The 19,682-nt window shown below is 32.8% G+C and overlaps 1 protein-coding gene across 3 annotated transcripts; it reads left to right on the top strand.

Moving 5' to 3' along the window:
• Nucleotides 1-191: 191 nt before the first annotated feature.
• LOC127065765 (transportin-1) lies at nucleotides 192-19,600 on the top strand. 3 transcript variants are annotated; one of them, XM_050998579.1, is made up of 15 exons: nucleotides 202-732; nucleotides 1,809-1,884; nucleotides 1,975-2,154; nucleotides 2,237-2,585; nucleotides 2,699-2,900; nucleotides 2,968-3,361; nucleotides 3,444-3,755; nucleotides 3,845-4,082; nucleotides 4,159-4,448; nucleotides 4,527-4,625; nucleotides 4,788-4,883; nucleotides 5,860-5,935; nucleotides 7,209-7,383; nucleotides 7,468-7,594; nucleotides 7,970-19,600. In XM_050998579.1, exons 1-14 carry the CDS (start codon nucleotides 526-528, stop codon nucleotides 7,573-7,575), a joined length of 2,802 nt encoding a protein of 933 aa, XP_050854536.1. In that variant the 5' UTR covers nucleotides 202-525; the 3' UTR covers nucleotides 7,576-7,594; nucleotides 7,970-19,600. The 3 variants fall into 3 exon arrangements, with proteins under 3 accessions (XP_050854537.1, XP_050854536.1, XP_050854534.1); XM_050998577.1 differs by having other exon boundaries at nucleotides 203-732; nucleotides 7,967-19,600; XM_050998580.1 differs by lacking the exons at nucleotides 5,860-5,935; nucleotides 7,468-7,594; nucleotides 7,970-19,600 and having other exon boundaries at nucleotides 192-732; nucleotides 7,209-7,376.
• Nucleotides 19,601-19,682: the final 82 nt, after the last annotated feature.

Genomic DNA, 19,682 nt, shown 5'->3' with positions numbered 1-19,682 from the left:
ATTATTATTATTTTGAAAAACTTTAATTTCCAAGTATCGTTTTTCTGTAAACGTTCAATTGTCCAATTTTCTTCATTGAAACGTTTCGTTTTACTTTACGATCGAAGTAAGCAAAAAAAAAAAAAAACAAAACAGGTAAAAATTTGTTTAAGAATACTTTCGAGTACATGGTAACGAGTAAATGGATAGAGAGATACAAAGGTAAAAAAATGAAAGAAAAATATTGATTTTGAAAATGAAAAAACGAAGGAACGGTGGATGTAGGGTCGATCGATAGGCGGCGCTGTCATCGCCGGAAGTAGCGGTCCGCTAACTGATCAAAGAGAGCGAATATGAAAACGTTCAATTGTCTATTCCAAGGAATCGGCGTACGTTCGAATATCGACGCTCGAAGATGTGGAACGATGATCTAATTAACGCGGAAGATTAATCGATGGTGGAACATTGGTCCACGAGGCGATCGAGCAGGTCCTCCTTCTCCACGCGCAATCGCCAATACGGGAAAAGCTACCGGCGCTACAAGCTATGCTCTCGTGGCATGGTGGTGGGGGTAACCGTAGGGAGCTTCCGTTTATCTGCGAGGTCAGAGAAGGCTGGCTGCATTCGGTGGTGCTGGTGAAAAACACGATGAAAATGGCGTGGCAACCGCAAGAAGAAGGACTACGACAAATCCTTACGCTTCTTAAGGAATCACAGAGCCCGGATACGGCAACACAGAGAGCTGTACAGCAAGTATCCTTTTTTTTCTTATCGTCATATTTTTTCGCCGAAGAAACGCCAAATTAGTTCGTTGAAGTTTCAAAAATACGGAACGGTTTGTGCCTTTTCCCGGTCGTAAGACAGTGGACGCCGATGGTGACGAAAGAGAAGCGACGGAGATTCGACGATTTTTATGGGATTGTCTTGTCGACGTTTTTCGATCGATTAGTATCATATATCATCGGTACAACGAGATAATGGTATTATTGTGTGAAATTTTCACTCGGATCCTTCTCGTTTCTACTTTCCTCCCACCCCTCCCATTACGATCGCGAGTTCTTGGCTCTATTCCTTTGCCGTTGTATGTATGTATGTATGCGATCGGCGCGCTTTTGCGCAGCCTGTCATGGTCTACCTTTTTTTCTATCCATAACCCGTTCGATTCAGAGACATTTCATCGAAATTAATCCAATTCCCTTTAATGATCCTATCAAAACAAAGACGTCATCTTTATTCTTGACTTTATTTTCGCCCATCGATCAGCTTAGAATTTGATGCCCCGAGCGCGTCGATCGTTTTGTTCATGTCTTTTCTCGAATAATGTTGTAACACGTGAGCTTCAACCGCCAAGAAATATGTTACACGAAATGTCTCTCTATACACGATATGAACGTAATTTCTTGTTATGCTTTTCGTAGATTCTTCGATCTCTTAAATAAATTATTTGTTTATTCTGTTAATTTACGTATACCCTTTCCTTTTTTTTTTATGTGTCGATTCGTTGAAATGAAAACAAAGAATATATCTTCGAAGTATTCTCCAGAAATAACTTTCCTTTTATTTTGTTTCGACGAAGTCAATGTGTGATTTATTTTATATATTGTGATGATATAGTAATAATAGTTTATAAATAACGGTTCTTATACTTTATCAATATATTGTGTGTGTGTGTGTGTGTGTGTGTGTGTGTGTATGAGATGTGTGTGTATACATGTATGTATGTATGTTGTGTTGTATGTATTATATACACGCATGCATACACATACATACAATTCTCGATTTGATAATGTCAAGAAAACAAAACTTGTTTTCCTTAATAACTGGCTTAGAAACTGGAAGAGTTAAACAAATTTCCAGATTTTAACAACTATCTAATTTTCATCTTAACCAAACTTACATCCGAAGGTAAGAAAGTTATGTCAATGTGATGGATTAAATTTATGATTAACCTAAAACATAAGAGGAAAAATAATTAATTACATTTTTTTTATTAAGATGAACCAACGAGATCTCTGAGTGGATTAATATTGAAAAATAATGTAAAGGCACATTTTCATAAATTTTTACCAGAAGTTACAAATTTTATAAAGCAAGAATGTTTATCTGCTATTGGAGATCCTTCGGCTTTAATTCGTGCTACTGTTGGTATTTTAATAACTACTGTTGCATCCAAAGGTGAGCGCATTGTTATTTACATTGTCAAATTTTATTTTGTAAGATTTTAGAATTATTTAAGGTAAATTATGTTAAAAAATAGGTGAATTAACAACTTGGCCAGAATTATTACCTGCTCTTTGTCAAATGTTGGATTCGCAAGATTATAATGTTTGTGAAGGAGCATTCGGTGCTCTTCAGAAGATTTGTGAAGACTCCGCAGAGATATTAGATTCTGATGCACTTAATCGGCCTTTGAATGTTTTGATTCCAAAATTCTTGCAGTTTTTCAGACATACAAGTCCAAAAATTAGATCACACGCAATCGCTTGCGTTAATCAATTCATTATCACTCGTACGCAGGTGCTTATGATTCATATAGATAGTTTTCTGGAAAATCTCTTCCATTTAGCTACTGATGATGATCCCGATGTCAGAAAAAATGTGTGCAGGTACAAAATTAACTAGTATAACAACAATGAATTTTTATACATCTTTTTTTCTTTTTTTTTTTCTTTTGAGAAAGAAATTTAGAAATTGCATTATCAATTTAATTCCTTTAAAGGGCTCTAGTGATGTTACTTGAAGTTCGAATGGATAGATTGATCCCAAATATGCATAACATAATAGAGTATATGCTAATGAGAACTCAAGATCAAGATGAGGGAGTTGCTTTAGAAGCTTGCGAATTTTGGCTCTCTTTAGCAGAACAACAAATTTGTAAAGAAGCTCTTGCGCCACATTTGACTCGATTAGTACCTATTTTGGTAAGTGAGTTTATTTGCAATAATATGAATGAATAAATATCAAAATAAATGTGCTTCTTTTTAACAGGTACGAGGCATGAAATACTCCGAAATTGATATAATACTTCTCAAAGGAGATGTAGAAGAAGATGAAATGATCCCAGACAGAGAGGAAGACATACGACCAAGGTTTCATAAATCAAAAACACACCATTCGCATCATGCCAACATGAATAAACATACGGATGAAAATGGTGGAGGAGATGATGAAGATTTAGATGCTGAAGATGGATCTGATGACGATTCAACGCTTAGTGATTGGAATTTACGAAAATGCTCGGCAGCCGCTTTAGATATGTTAGCAAATGTATTTAGAGAAGAACTGTTGCCAGTTTTAGTACCCATTTTAAAAGAAACTCTCTTTCATCAAGATTGGGAAATCAAAGAATCTGGTATATTGGCTCTTGGAGCTATTGCTGAAGGTACAATAATGTTATATATTATATTTTATAAAAGTACTTTTTTTTAGAGTATCAACGAAATATTTTATTTTTTTTTTTATAGGATGTATGAGCGGAATGATTCCACATTTATCAGAGCTAATACCTTATTTAATTAGCTGTCTCAGTGATAAAAAAGCTCTCGTACGTGCTATTACTTGCTGGACTTTAAGTCGTTATGCTCATTGGGTTTGTGCACAGCCACATGATACACACTTAAAACCTTTAATGACAGAGCTTCTCAAAAGGGTACTAGATGGTAACAAACGTGTACAAGAAGCAGCGTGTTCTGCATTTGCGACATTGGAAGAAGAAGCATGTACAGAATTAGTCCCTTATCTTGGATTTATTCTTGAGACACTTGTTTTTGCTTTTGGTAAGTACTAAAAATATAGAGATCTTGGATTTTAATAATAATTTTATTGTTGGTAGTAAATTAAATTGAACGTTTTTTCTTTTTTTTAGGTAAATATCAACATAAAAATCTTTTAATTTTATACGACGCAATCGGTACGTTAGCCGATTCAGTGGGCCATCATCTAAATAAACCAGACTATATCAATCTTCTTATGCCACCCTTAATCAACAAATGGAATGTTTTAAAGGATGAAGATAAAGATCTTTTTCCATTATTGGAATGTCTTTCATCAGTTGCAACTGCATTACGATCTGGATTTTTACCATACTGTGAACCTGTGTATAGGTAAAAGTTGGATTGATAACAATAATATTTAATTATTAGATATATACTTATATACTTAAATTATTATCTTTTATAGGCGATGTGTATCGTTAGTAGAGCAAACATTAAATCAACATATAGCAAACACACAAAGTCCAGAACAGTTTGAAGCACCCGATAAAGATTTCATGATAGTAGCATTGGATCTTCTTAGTGGTTTAGCAGAAGGCTTGGATGGACACATGGAACGTTTAGTAATGAACAGTAACGTAATGCAATTATTGTATCAATGTATGCAAGATGGAATGCCAGAAGTTAGGCAAAGCAGCTTTGCTTTATTAGGAGACCTTACAAAAGCATGTTTTCAACATGTGCTACCTTGTATACGTAAGTATTATATAATTTGTATAATATTTTGGAGTAAAAATCAAACAAGGAATGTCAATAAATTTTTATTTTCTGCAGCCGACTTTATGCCAATACTTGGACAAAACTTAAATCCCGAATTTATATCAGTGTGTAATAATGCGACGTGGGCTATTGGAGAAATTTCTATAAAGCTTGGTAAACCTTTTATCTTTTATTATTATTATTATTATTATTTTTATTTTTCTTTCCCTTTTTTTTTTTATTTTATTCTTTTTATTTATTTATTTCGAATTCTGTTATCTTCGATTACGCGAATTAATTATGATCATTTAAACGATACCGACTTTTTTTTTCTAGGACCTGACACAAGTGCATATATTCCATTAATATTAACTCAACTTATCGAAATAATCAACCGACCAAATACGCCAAAAACGCTGTTGGAAAATACCGGTAAGTTACCATTTAGTTCCTAATTATATTAGTATTTTGCTTAACAGCTTATATATGGGGCATACTCTTAATTATTGGAGAGTGTATCGTGAAGTTTTTTTTAGCAATGTTATCTTAATCTCTATTATTTTTTAAGGTATACTCCATGTACATACATAGGAAAATCAGTTAATATAATTACGTTTGAATTATTATACTTCAAGGTTTAAACATTTTGTATATACAAGAAGTATTCCAGATATTTAAAAACAAAAAAAAAAAGAAAAAAAAACATCATGCTAGATGTAGCATTCGATGGATTTTAAATTTAGGTGCATATATTCTTTCTCTACAAATTATTTTCACAAAATGATAAACCACACAAATCAGCGATTTAGGGTGGTTGTATATAACCACGCTTGCACGTTTATCAGCAAATTAAATAACTAGTATTTGTCTATTATACCTAATTTAGTGGTGTGCGATTGCCTGCAGGCTTTGTATGGCTGTATTGCCATAGAAACATACAGTAATTCAGTATATATTATGCTTGCATTTAAGTCCCAAATATTTTTTCAACAGTTATTTAAATTGGCCTTTAAAATCATGATAAAAATTTGGTTCTGTATTCTTAGTTATTCTTATTTGTACTGACATTTCTTGGTAGAGGTCATATTCATATCGGTTTATAAAATCATGGGCTCGCACGCTGCTATCTAATTTTTATTATTGTTTCAGCAGCTACAATAGCACGGTATTGCCTATGTTCACTGTCGGTATTTCATATGTTCACCTGTGTTCCCACTGTCTCTATTGATTGTCGATATTAATTAATTATGATTAATTGACTGGTTAATTACAAGTTAATTAAAGTTAAACGACAACATATTCGCCTGAGTTGATCGTTGGTTCACTATCAGTTTGTCTTATTGTTTGTGTTTCCGGTCACTTCACTACACTTCACTTGTCTACTTACCGAAACGAAATGAAACTGTAGCCATAACGATCGGTCGCCTAGGTTATGTGTGTCCCCACGACGTCGCCCCCATGTTACAGCAGTTTGTCCGACAGTGGTGTGTAAATTTCTTTATTATTATATTCTATTAATTATTATATTATCTTCTATTTTGATTAGCACTTTATTATTATACATTATTCCCAAATCCTGAATACATTGCATATCAAATGCTGCAAAGAACTATTACGTAAGAATATTATAGGGGATTTATAAATGTTTATTAATATTATTATATTTTTATTTTTATCAAAACATCTACCTTCGCAGCAATGATACAAACACAAATGACTAGGAGAGAGTAACATATAATTTTGTGAATGAGCATACTTTAAGATTAGTGCCAACTTGCTCAATGGTTTCTGCAGCATTTTTATATTGAATTCATGATTATAATTTTTATTTGCTACCATGCAAGTATGTTGTATGCTCTTAAATATATATTCAAAAATATGGGGGTAGGTTTACATTTGTCACTTAAGTCGGTTAATCACTTAGCCTGTACTCCTGTCTTGCATCAGATAAATTAGGTAAATGTTTTTCAGTTTGAACACTTTTCTTTCAAGTAGGTAGCTTCAATTGAAGATATTTGTGCATGTAGATTATATTGCCACTTTGGTATCTGTCAAATATTTCTTGCAGTAGTTTCTTACTTAGGTATTATTATTCTCTTACAGCTACTGTTGCTAAAAAAATACATTTTTTAGAATGCCAAAGAAGTGTGGGTAAATGTCAAATGTAAACCCAACCTTAAAGTCACAATTGTACAACAACGACGCCAGTCACTTTACAGTATTTCTTAATTCATTGAAAATTTTAAATAATAATATCTATTACTTGTTATTATATTATATAAAAATCAATCTATTTTTTTCATAGGACTGGCCTCGTGAAAGATCAACTACTTTGCCTCATCGAATGCTATTTATAAGAGATTGTTCACCTATGAAATGTTTGAATGAATATTACAATTAAATGTCTATTTTACAAATTCTATTGCAGCTATATAATTACATCTGTAAATGTTTTATATATATATATATATATATATATATATATATATATATATATATATATATATATATACACACCATATACATATATACCATATACAAAAAAAAGTACATTACTTGAAAGGAAAATTTTCAATATAAAAATGATGATAATTCAATATAAAGTGTGAAAAAAATTATTGTTTATCGTTTCAAAATTGAAAAAATTGTTACTCCAAAGATATTAATATATCTTTGAACAATGTACTTTTTTTAAAGGAAATCAAAGAAGCTATTGAACGAATTTGCTTAATCGTTATTTGTTAATATTATTATTAGGTGTACATCTTTGCGGACTATAAGAGATAACGAAGAAAAGGATTCTGCATTCAGAGGTATGTGCCAAATGGTCACAGTGAATCCAGGTGGTGTTGTCAATGACTTCATGTATTTTTGCGATGCTATTGCTTCGTGGGCTACACCAAGGGACGATTTAAAGGATATGTTTCAAAAAGTAAATATTGCAAACACATTATATTATAGTAATCGATTCTTTCCATTGATTTATTCTAATAAATTTGTTTAATTCAATGTATAGATTTTACATGGATTTAAGAATCAAGTCGGTCCAGAAAATTGGAAACGGTTTTCAGATCAATTTCCGTTGCCGCTTAGCGAGCGGCTTCACAATATGTACGGCGTTTGAGCAAACCCGCCTAAATGCGGTACGTATATTGTATATTTTAGTAAAAACAAAAATTTTACTCTACCAATATTATTTCTTATTAATAAAGAAATATTTTATCACGACTAACGTTTGATAAGCGGACGGTCTATATATTATTAATATATCTGAAAAAGTTCGTGTGGCATTTTAGAATAATAAGAGAATTAAAAATATGTAGAAATTTTTATAAAAAGTTTTATTTATTAAAATAATTACCTTCACAATCTGCGGCCCTTTCCTAACAAGATACAAGTTTGTAAATTCCGCTTTTATAAAACGTTTTGTCTTTAATAGGTAATTATCGTAATCTCTTTCACAAAGCATGTATCTATTTATTCATGTAATTTCACGTTGTTGTTATTTCTTTCAGAAGGCCGCTTTAAGGGGCAGGCCGAATGGGGTTGGGCGGGCTATAAAACCGTGGGTGGACAGGGTGGGTGGGTGAAACCACGGCCTCTTCTCATCAACATCGTTGTCGTTAGTGTGTGTCTTGGTCATCGAAGGAATATCAGGGGAAATAAAAAGTACGTCATTAACTGCACTACCGAGAATGCAGTGACATAAAGAGAAAAGCGACATAACGAATGAATAAGGAAATACGAACGACAAATAAATCAGTGGGCCGAAAAGAATAAGTGGGTGGGAGGGTGGGTGGGTAATATAGGGTGGGAGGGAGGAATTTGTGGTGGTCATCAGCCACTTTTAACGCGAATGTATCGTACGCAATGCCCGCAACGTACTGCATTCAGTGATACCTTATTGTAGCAACATGCTGTACATGCTGTACACTTCGTTTCTATTAGCGCTATAACACTCTCAAGTGTTTAACTCTCGCGTATCGAAACGAGACAAGTGCTGGCAATCCAACTAGCCCAGCTATACTAATTCCAACTTCGATTAGTTGGCTAGTAAAAGCGTAGATCTCACGTTATAGAGCATGCTAAACTACTGTGATCGAAAATTTATATGTTAGGGAATTAATTTTTTTGAGAGAGGTGCATATCTGTATTCGATGAGTTTATAGAGCCTTAGACAAAGTAGAATACTTATTTGATAAAGCTACAAATAGAGTACGTTGTAGAAATTTCATAGTGTACAGAAGGTTTTCAAGAGTATGTATTTTTATACGTTAAAAGTCGATATATATGCAGAAAGTGCCATTCCGTTCGTTCTGAACCAAAATTTTTCTGCTTACTTTAATCCTCTCTTCGATAATTGTGATATTAGGTTATGTAACTACACTTTCTCATCATGATAGAAGTATGTTGAAAAATACATATGTATATATACTTTATATATGTATGTAAATAATACTACATGATGTTTTTTAACCTACAGACCATTTTGTGATTTTTTTTTCTTTTTTTTGTGTTTTTTTTTTTTTTTTTGTTAAAGATATTAAATTAGGATCATGTTAGCATTAGTGTAAATAGATAATGCATTTTAGAATCAATGTTTTTGTTATCGCTATAAGTCATTCTCAAATCTTTTCTTATATCAATCTCAAGTTAATGTTATTTGATTGCAAAAGGCATTGGTATGATTTACAGAAATGGTTCACAGAGTTTTGAATCTATGACGTGATATCTATCGCAATACTAATTTTATGTGCTCAATTATGATCTCTCCAGTTAATTTTGAAATTTTCGTATATGAAATCTTTTTAAACTCGAGCGCAGACTGTCATTCCAGTCCGTTTTTGGGCCAGTTCAAAAAGCGAGCACTTTTACTGTACAAGATGCGCTTATCTCTCACCATCGACGTTCAAAATTTCTAGGAAACCAAATTTGTGACAAATACTGTACCAATGACAACTTAATATATCTATATATCAGAATATGTAATTGTGCTGCAAAGGCATACGAAAAAAGAAACAAACAAACAAACAAAAATGATTTCTAGAACTTTTACTACAAATATTTTTTTTTTTATTTTCTCTCTCTCTCTCTCTCTCTCTCTCTCTCTCTCTCTCTTTCTCTCTCTTTCTCTCTCTAATCTATCAAAAGTAAGCAAAAGTTAAATGTGTAAAGGAGGGGGGGGGGGATAATATGAAAAATAAGCTGATCATCGTCAAGTCACTGTTGTCAATCAAATTTTGAAGTTTATTAATAAGAAAAAAAGAAGATGGGGAGAAAGGGAACTGGCAGGAATAACTCGCGTGAGCGACCGAGACGTTAAAAGACGTGTAATATTTTTGGTATGGTAAACGCCAGAGAGAGAATAAGCATTATTTTTGAGAGAGGATTTTAATACTCGAGCCATTAGTATTCTTCGCTCGTCGATTAATAGGAAACCCTAATTGAAGAAATTTTACAAAGATAATATTGCGCCGAGATATGTAGCTCTGTTGTAGAGTCCTGCACCTCTGAAAAAAAAAATTAATATAATAATTCTTTTATTATCCTTTTTATACATTTCGACAGATGCAAGATAAAAAATCTTATACATACATACATACACACACATATATATATTATATATATATTATATATATATGTATATATATTATATATATATATTATACATATATGCAGTCTTTTTTCGTCCGTGCAAGAGAAAGAACCCAAGGTAGAGAATGTGTTGTACGGTCGTGACCGCTCCTTGACTTAATCCATGCTTATCAATCGGCAATTAATTATTGCCATATTCTTACCCCAATTTGGTCCTTTCCTTGCCCTGCCTGCGCCATTTTTGTGATATTAATATTTTTTATATTACTTATATATATAAGGACTTGGGATAAAGCAACCAAGCCACATGTTACTGCTCGACGGGGAGTCTGCTAATTAATAACTAGAGTTCTTTTGAGAAGGAAAAGATATCTTTTCATTTTCAAGATATACATGTACACACTGAGATACACACTTAACATAAAACGCAATTAATATTTCAAACGGTATTATCCCGTCAGAATCGTTTATAGCAAATCGTTATATAAAAAATTTGATTAGAATTAAAATTGTTTAAGAGATTCAACATGAACGATGAGAAAAAAAGAAAAAAAGGAAAAAAAAAGAGGAAAATGTCACAATAGATATAATAATTAATATTATTATAATTAATCAAGTAAAATTCGTGTGCGTAATCATTCTAATAATTCTTTAAATCGTATCTCGGATATCTCGACGATAATATATACAATGTTTTTCCTGAATTTCTATTAATCTCAAATGCTTAAATATTTTTATACAATTCTAGTAGTATAAAAGCGATAACTTATTCATATTTGCTTGTCGCAATAGTAGAAAGACAAAAAAGAAGAAAAAAGAGAAAAAATTGAAAATCAATTCAATTTTATCCGTACACAATCGATGATATAGAAAAATTTGTAATATTTAGTAGACACGTGTCAAAAGTTACATCTTGTCACGTTAGAATAATTTAAAAAGTTTGTGTACGAATTGTTATGTGTAGTGGCCCTGTCGAGATATGTATATCATGCGGCTTTTGATCGCTTATCATGCTCGATACTGTCACACAGAGAAGATTCTAACAAGAAGGTGAAACAAATCTATAAATGAACATGAAAAGTATCGTGAGAAAAAAAATTGTCTATTTATACATAATCTTAAATATTGTAATGAGAAAGTGAAACAAAGTTGATTGATATTTAAAATTTCCAGTTTTTTCTATTGCAAAGAATAGAGCGTAATAACGGTTGTGTGTATGGGGATATATATGGGATGATTGCAGAAAAACGAAAAAAGGAACAACAAAAAAAAAAAAGAGTAATAAGTAAATAATTAAATGACGAATACAAGTAAATACATTGTTGTATCTTTATTGTTGTTATTGCATGAGACTAGTGTAATAGACTGAGCCATACGCATGGTTAAATAACTATTAACACATAATATTTCTTAATTAATCCTATATTATTGTGTAATTATTACATAATGTATATTATATTTAATCGTAATGTTTCGTGCGGGCAGTGTTTGGAGCGGGTTCCTGTCCTTTGGGATTAAGTTTTTTAGTATACTAATTTTTCACTTTTTTGTCCAAACGTTTCTTGTCTTCATTTGGACATCAAAGATGATTCAAACGAACAGTACGTTCAAAAGTGTACGTTCGTGTTTATTAGATTTTTCAAAATAGATAAAATATGTACAAAAAAAGAGATCACACGAAATGCGTTTTTATTATATTAGGTATAAATTTTGTTGTTGTGTGTATCGATTAATTATAATTATTTTAAATATTTACCATCACAAATTTTATTATTATTATTATTATTATTATTATTATTATTATTATTATTATTATTATAGTATCATTAGTAGTGGTAACAGTAGTAATAGTAGTAATAGAAGTAGTAGTAGTAGTAGTAGTAGTATTATTTTAACATTATTTTTAATATTATCACCATTATTATTATAATTATAATTATTATTATTATTATTATTATTATTATTATTATTACGATTAGGATTAAAATTATTATTAGCGCAGCTTTGATGAAAAAAAAAAATTAATTAAACATGTATATTATACTACACGTTTCATTTTTCGTTCCGATCGAGAAGTCCTATAGAATGTTGAAATAAAATTATATAAAAACCTGCACGATAATCGAAAAAGTTAAATAATAATATATAGTAACAATAATAATAATAATATTAATATTAAAGTAAATAAATCGTGCTCCAATAATTTATGCATTTCTTCTTCCCATAGCTCAGAAATAGATGAAAGATAAAGGAAAAAAAAAATTAAAGGATCAAATGAAAAGAAAAAAGGGAAAGAGACAGAGAGAGAAAGAGAGAGAGAGAGAGACAAAGGAAAGAGATACAATGTATAGTCAGATGAACCATTTATATAATATGTGAAACTTCTCGATTGGAGTATGATAAAAAATAGATAGACTTATAATTTCTCAAAGGATTGGAACTTTGTGGGGCTGTTCCTAGTACCTGATTATCCTATCCTTGCGGCACGAGTGTTCCGTCGTAATTTTAATGCTAAAGATATAAATACGTACGTACATACATAAAAGAAGACAAAAAAGAGAAAGAAACATACGCATACTTGTAATATCCGCCATGTTCTCCGTTTTCTCTCGCCTCTCGCAAGCGCCGAGTAATTCCTTCGTCCAGTTTCGTTGAAACGCGATTGCTATAAAAATATATATATATACATACATATACATATATATATACATTATAAATATATACACATAAATATTTATATGTGTGTGTATATATATATAATACAAAGTGTTGTTTTTTATTGCTGCATACCTTGACTGCCTAGAACTTAAGTACTTCTCTGTACACGAGGTAGATACAAGTACAAGATATTTGTACGACTGCATCTAGGGACTGTATCCTTTATCCTTTTTTTTTTACGACAACGACGACGATCGTTTATAAAAAATAAAATGAAAAAAAATAACAAAGAAAAAGAAAATAGGGGGGAGGGGGATATAGAACATTAATAGAGAAAAAAATAAAAAAGTGCAACGAAAGGTGCTGCTCCTCGTCAATCTTGGGAAGTATACAATTTCTTACGCACTTTGTACGCTGGTTAATGAAGAATCCATTGTTATCGCTGTAGAAAAAAATCGCATCGTGTATCGTAAATAAGGCTGAATGGGCACACATTGGGGATAATATATATTATTAATTATTAATTATTATTATTATTATTATTAATATTATTATATTCAGTAATGTGTATTGTAATACGTAATTGTGAATAATCCAATTGCGATCGGTGAGATTGATCCCTCTTTCATCGTTTATCCGCTTTTATCGCTACGATAGAGAATTTTATCGTTGTTGTTTGTACGCGAAACGTACGATGAAAGAAGACATCTAATTTTATCCAAGAAGACTCGAGAGACTCGTTGTGTTTCGATATAATCGATGATTGCAAATTGTCATGTAAAATAGAATGAATGTATGTATGTGTGTACATATGTACATACATGAATCGTACTATATGTACTATACGAACGTTTTAATGTAATTAGAATTATTTCTCTTTTTAATTTTTAATTTTTAATTTTTATTTCTACGATAATTAACATATTGATTTACACTCGATATGTAAAACTTTTTAATTATTATCCTATACACACGTTTATATGTATTACGCACAATCAAACAAACAAATTTTGTCTCATTTCTTTCTATATCTATATATGTATGCATGTATGTACAGACAGATAAAAACATATAGATATATGCGTTTTCAGATTAAATTAACGTGACAATTTCTCTCGAATTATATCGAAAGTATATTACTGATTTTATCCTGATAGAAGAAAATTAATATCCCTCTCGTGTCACGCGAACGCTTCCATTTGACGTTAGAACCTGCATTAACTATTGAAAATATCACAGACTCTCACTTATGTCGATACGAGATAATATTGTATGCTCGTTTGTTAAAAAAGATTTTTCGTATGAAAGTTTTGCCGATTTGATTATGTTCAGACATTCGCTACTTAATCGAGAATAAAGGATGCTGGCATTTTATAATGTTATTCATCATTCGATCGATAAAACAAATATTAAGAATGATTACAATGATAACGATAACGATCTGAAAATTGGAATTACGAGACGGGACAAAAATAGCACCGTCCCGTTCAAGGTAGACATACAGATATGTATATATATATATATATATATATATATATATATATATATATATATATATTACACAGTTTGTAATTCGTTGGATGAGAGAATGTTTCCTCGATCCTTTTTCTAGGGGTTGAAGGTAAGGGATGAGAGACGTGAAAGCGTTCCTTTCGCGAATAAAACGTACGTATACGAGCCTGCTTAAGTGATTGCTTCTCTTCATTAGAGCTTGCCTCGTTTCTCGTACGGTCGAACTTGAGGGACAGGTGCGGTAATGGCCCGTATCGGAGCTTACTACCCCTAACCCCACTTGCAATGTGTTCGAGAAAGAGATAGCTGGCTAGCTAGCTGGACCGAGAGAGAGAGAGAGAGATATCGAATGTACGGTAAACGCAGTCAGTTTAACGTCTACGAGCACCCTCTATAACCCCCAACCCTCTAGACTATTACGCGAATTGATTCGGCATCGGATCCGTTCAAGGCTGGAACACCGTTTAGCTCCTCGTTTCTCCCACTCTCTCTCTCTCTCTCTCTCTCTCTCTCTCTCTCTCTCTCTCTGCTACTTCTCCACCCCTTCCTTTCTTCTTCCTCTACTTCCATCCGTTCCTGTTAACCCCTACTAACTAAATTCCTACTGGAATTCCGCTTGGATGATCACCCTGGAAAATAAAGTTTACGAGTTTCACGCTTTGCGCGATGTGTTACATTTGGAATTTGCTCAAAAGGGTGTACTTACTTGCAGTAAAGGTAAATCGATAATAAGAAAACGATTTACCTTTTGCTATCTTCTTCTTCTTCTTTTTCTTCTTCTTCATCTTCTTCTTTTTCGAATACAACATAGCTCGTTCGTTTCTTTGTAAAAGAAAGAAAGAAAAAGAAGAAGGAAATCAATCGTCGTTGCTTCACAGTAGAAGAAAACGTGATGGAGGAGAAGAATGCGAAAGGGATGTTAGAAAGATTTGGAAATAATTCAGACGGCTATGCTGGCCTTGTTCCGCCTCTAGAGTGGCGATAGTAGTGGTGGTGGTGGTGGTAGTGGTGGAGGTGGTGGAGGTGATGGTGGTGGTAGTGGTGGAGGTGATGGTGGTGGTGGTGGTGGTGGTGGTAGTGGCTCGCTCGTGGCACCCCTGCATGCCCGCCCCTTAATCTAATCCAAGGATAATCTAAAATTCATGACACACATAACTGCCAGGCGATGATATATCTGGCGGGGGTGTAAAGGCCCCGTTTTCCACCACCGATCTACTACCACCTTCGTGCACAACCATCGACTCTTCTACCCCGATCCTTTCCTTCTCCCCATACTCCCACCATCCACGATATTTCCCACTACCATTCTTCCTCGTTCTCTAACACCGGTACTCCTTCGCTAGCTGCAATCACTGACATTATTATTTAATGTAACACGAGCTTGGATGAGTTCACTCACCAGCTAACATCCTATCTCAATGGCACATCTCGTGGAACTCGTTTGCTTCTCAATTCGTTTTCACCTCTTAAGTTCGAATAATATTTCTTCGTTTCGTTTCTCTTTAATGTTTTCGATTGGGATAAATGTTACGAAATCGTTATTGGCCACTATGTAATAATTTCTGACTTAATCTTTTCTCCAAAGTTTAAGATTAACTTATCATTATTATTTTAAAGTTGTTTTATTTTCTTTTGGGTTTGAATTAGGACTTTGAGGGATCGATTAAATACGATGATTGTATCGAATAAATCTGTCTTATGTGTATTGATATTAAATGTTATATAAATTTTTATGAAAATTAGACGATCGCGTTAATTATTATATAGTGGCCAACGATTGTATCCTTTATTCTATATACGTCTTCGTGATTGAAATTATGATACTATCGGCTAACATCATTAATTGTTATTAGAAAATAAAAAATAATTATTTTGCTTAATACACATTTTTGAAAAAGAAAAAAAAGTTTCATTACCATTTCATTTTGTTTGGAATATAATTTTGTCTTGTACTGTCAGCATCCGTTATCATAAATTTACAGTTACGATATAACAGAAATCTATCTTTTTCTAATCGAGATTCGTAGCGATGATTCTCCTAATTCATTTTATTCCCTGCCGACAATAGTATTTACATTTTCTTTCTCTATCTCGAAAGCGTATCGACATTACAGAACGATCGTATTCCACGATTTGTACAACTCGTTTGGAGTACAAAACCAAATCGATGTTCATTACACGTTTGTATGTATCTAATACGTATGCTACATTCTATCTGTATGTGCTCGGTTAACCGATTGATTATCTTGTAAATTATCTGCTTCGATATACGTCAATCGAACAAATTGTTGATAATCTGAAGGTATTCGTTATTCGCCAAACGTTTTTTAAACGAATTGCTCTGATATATCTACATTCGAATTAGTTAATCTAATATATATAGATATAATCCTCTAAAGGGGGTGTCGACAAATTTATGGACATATTTTGAACTGTAACTGTAAGAGAGGAGTCATGTATATTTTAAACGATTTAACAAAGTAAATAATTCTAGTCAAATACTCGAAAGTATTTGCATTTATAAAAAGAAAACAAAATTGTTTAGATTGTATTTTAAATTTATAAACGTATAAAATAGTTTTGTAAATTTTTCGACATCTTTTTTGGACCTTATGTATCACATATTGGGTAGGCAAATAATTAATGTGAAACTTTCAGTATTTTATGTCTAAATTCGTATTTAGTATTTTTTACTGAAAATTCTGGCATAGTTTATTCGCCAACCCAATACTATAAACTCTAATTTTCCGTTCGTACATCTTAGGAAACATCACAAATATATAATACATAATATCAAATCGATTTAAAACATCGTTAACTCGATGAGATATAACAAGAGAGTTGCGGACAAAAAGACGACCACCAAACAAACCGCGAAGTCCCTTCTTCTTTCGACCCCTCCTTTCGTCGTTCACCAATTGTTCTTGCTATGGCGCTAGTTGTCCGTTCCGAACGAAGGGTATAATAATTGATGATGTTGCCCGTTTCTAGCGAGACATTATTTCGCAGTTAGATAGTCGACACCACGAGATGAATAGCATTTTAACTCCCCCACGTTTTATTATCTATTACTATCATTTTTGCGTTCTAATTTCTTTTCTAACTGTAGTGCATTTCAATGATTCGAACGATTCGTTCGATAAATCGTTAGAAAGTTTAAGAGAAATAAGGAAAGAAATAAAAAGAAGAAAGAGAGGAAAGTCCTTTTCTCGAAGGACAAGAGACGAAGAGAGGGTGAATTTGGTCGTTCGAGTCACGCCAGGGCCGACCCCTTGGCGGCGGACAAACGACGGCCAATTTACGAGTAACGGGAGGCAAAAAAACTTCTTAAAACTCGGATTAGAATAAGCGAGATATCGCGCTCGCTTATCTCTTCTCCCTCTCTTACTTCCTCATCAACCTACCCTCTTCGCCTACTCTTCTCCCTCTTTTTACGACGGTCTTCTCACTTTTTCTTCAGCAAACCCTTGGAATTATCCTCGAGTTCCTCTCTCCGACTTCCTTTTCTCTTTCCTCTTTTTTATTTTATTTTATTTTATTTTACTCGCTGTGTTCTCCAGCGAGAAATCGTAAAAAGGGAGTTGATGAAGGGAAAGAAACGAGGAGGAGAAAAGGAGTGTGAGAAAGGCCAGTCTTGTCCTTTGTTTCCTCCCTTCTTCCACAAGCTCCTCTCGCTTGCTGCTCGTCCGTGGGGATTTTGTAATTGGTGACGATTCAACGCGATCATTCGAGAGCGCGTACGTAAGTTAAAAATTAAGTCGGCTATTCTAATTAAAATTAAGCTTAGGCGATTATGTGAACTAGAGAATTCCTTGTTTGGTTTTCTCTAGATCCATACAACGGACATATTATATTTTGAATGCGTATCATAGAAATTATATCGACTTTGATATTCGTATTAATATCTGAATTATTTATAATTTCGAATTTGCACCGATGTACAAATTTTTTAATCGAACTATACTATTAGAATCGATAAGAATAACTTCATTTGATATTAACGTTAAATAAAACAGAAATTATATTTTTAATACCTAGAAAGAATCGAGTGTTTCTACATAATCATATTTAGTTTTTGTCATGATAAAATTAACAAATTTACTATTGATATACACCCCCTCCGCCCACCGTTCTGTTCCTTCATCATTTAACAAATTTCCGCTTAATAGTTTGAATACCTTGAAAGACTAGCGCCATTTATCAAGTAACCTTTTTTTTTTCGTCAAAACGTAACGATAGATAGGATTTTTTAAGGACACACCCCACTCAATGTCCCGGATAGGGTACACGGTTGAGACGATAACGGCGCCCTAGGGAGTTAGAGGGTAACGCGATTACATAGTTACGCTACTGGCGGGACGGTTCGCCCGTCTTGATTTATCCGTGTAGCATCGCGTTATTGCATTAGCGCCCCGACAGCAATGCTGCTGGCCACCATCCCCGGAGCTAACACTACCACTACGACTGTATAACACCATCGTAACACCACCGCCAACTATACCACCACCGATTGGTGTCTGAGGATAGCGAAAATGCTCGAGGACGAACTTACTCGTCCAACGTCCACCCACCCACCACCAGTGAATCATCCCTAAGAATTATGTCTTACGTCCTACTACTCGGACGACCGATCCATAAAGACTATACTGGATTCGCGTTACGACTTTCGATCGTTTACTATATATCTCTCTCATCGCTATTAGAAACATAAATGAGAATAATATTAAAGTTAAAAGATTCTAATTGTAAACGAAAAAAAAAATTCGTGACATAAAATATTGTATGATTCTGATTGAACAGTATTAATACTTGACCAAACAAAATTGTTTATATGTACGTATAGTCGTCATCTTAAGACTTATTGCACGATTTATCTAGAATCAATTTCTTTTTCTTTTTTTTTCTTCGATACAAAACTTATCTATTTTCTTATGAAGATATTTTGAAATTCTGATTGTTATCTATTAATCTATTTGAATGGAACTTTTTTTTCCGTATTCACTGGGGCACTTAACATTTCGAGTACATTACGTAATCGTACTAAATTATAAATAAAGATAATAATTAATTACTGTAAGAAACTTTTTTCATTTCATTTTAATACGATAATATGTATAAAAAAGCAATAGAAAGTTTCTAATTTTATAAAAAAAACATTAAATCTCGAGAGATGTATACCGATGTGATTTATTCACTGATATAAAGATTATTTTTAAATAGTACTCAAATGTCAATTTGCCTGTGCACGAGAAAAAAATCAAAATTATAAGATATAAAATCTTTATGTAAATAAAGGATTATGATTTATTAAGATAAAAAAGATTGATATCGATCTTGTTATTCTGATATTGTGGAATAAAGCATTACAATTCGTTAAAATTATACACCACTCGATCTCTTGTTATTTTTACCGGACAGATTAAACTCAAATAAATAGAAAGGATTTTTCTGTGGTATATATTATAC

This window comes from Vespula vulgaris, chromosome 8, assembly GCF_905475345.1.
Source record: "Vespula vulgaris chromosome 8, iyVesVulg1.1, whole genome shotgun sequence".
Taxonomy (NCBI): domain Eukaryota; kingdom Metazoa; phylum Arthropoda; class Insecta; order Hymenoptera; family Vespidae; genus Vespula; species Vespula vulgaris.
The sequence above is the reverse complement of the archived record's forward strand: the minus strand, read 5'-3'. Positions and strand labels throughout refer to the sequence as shown.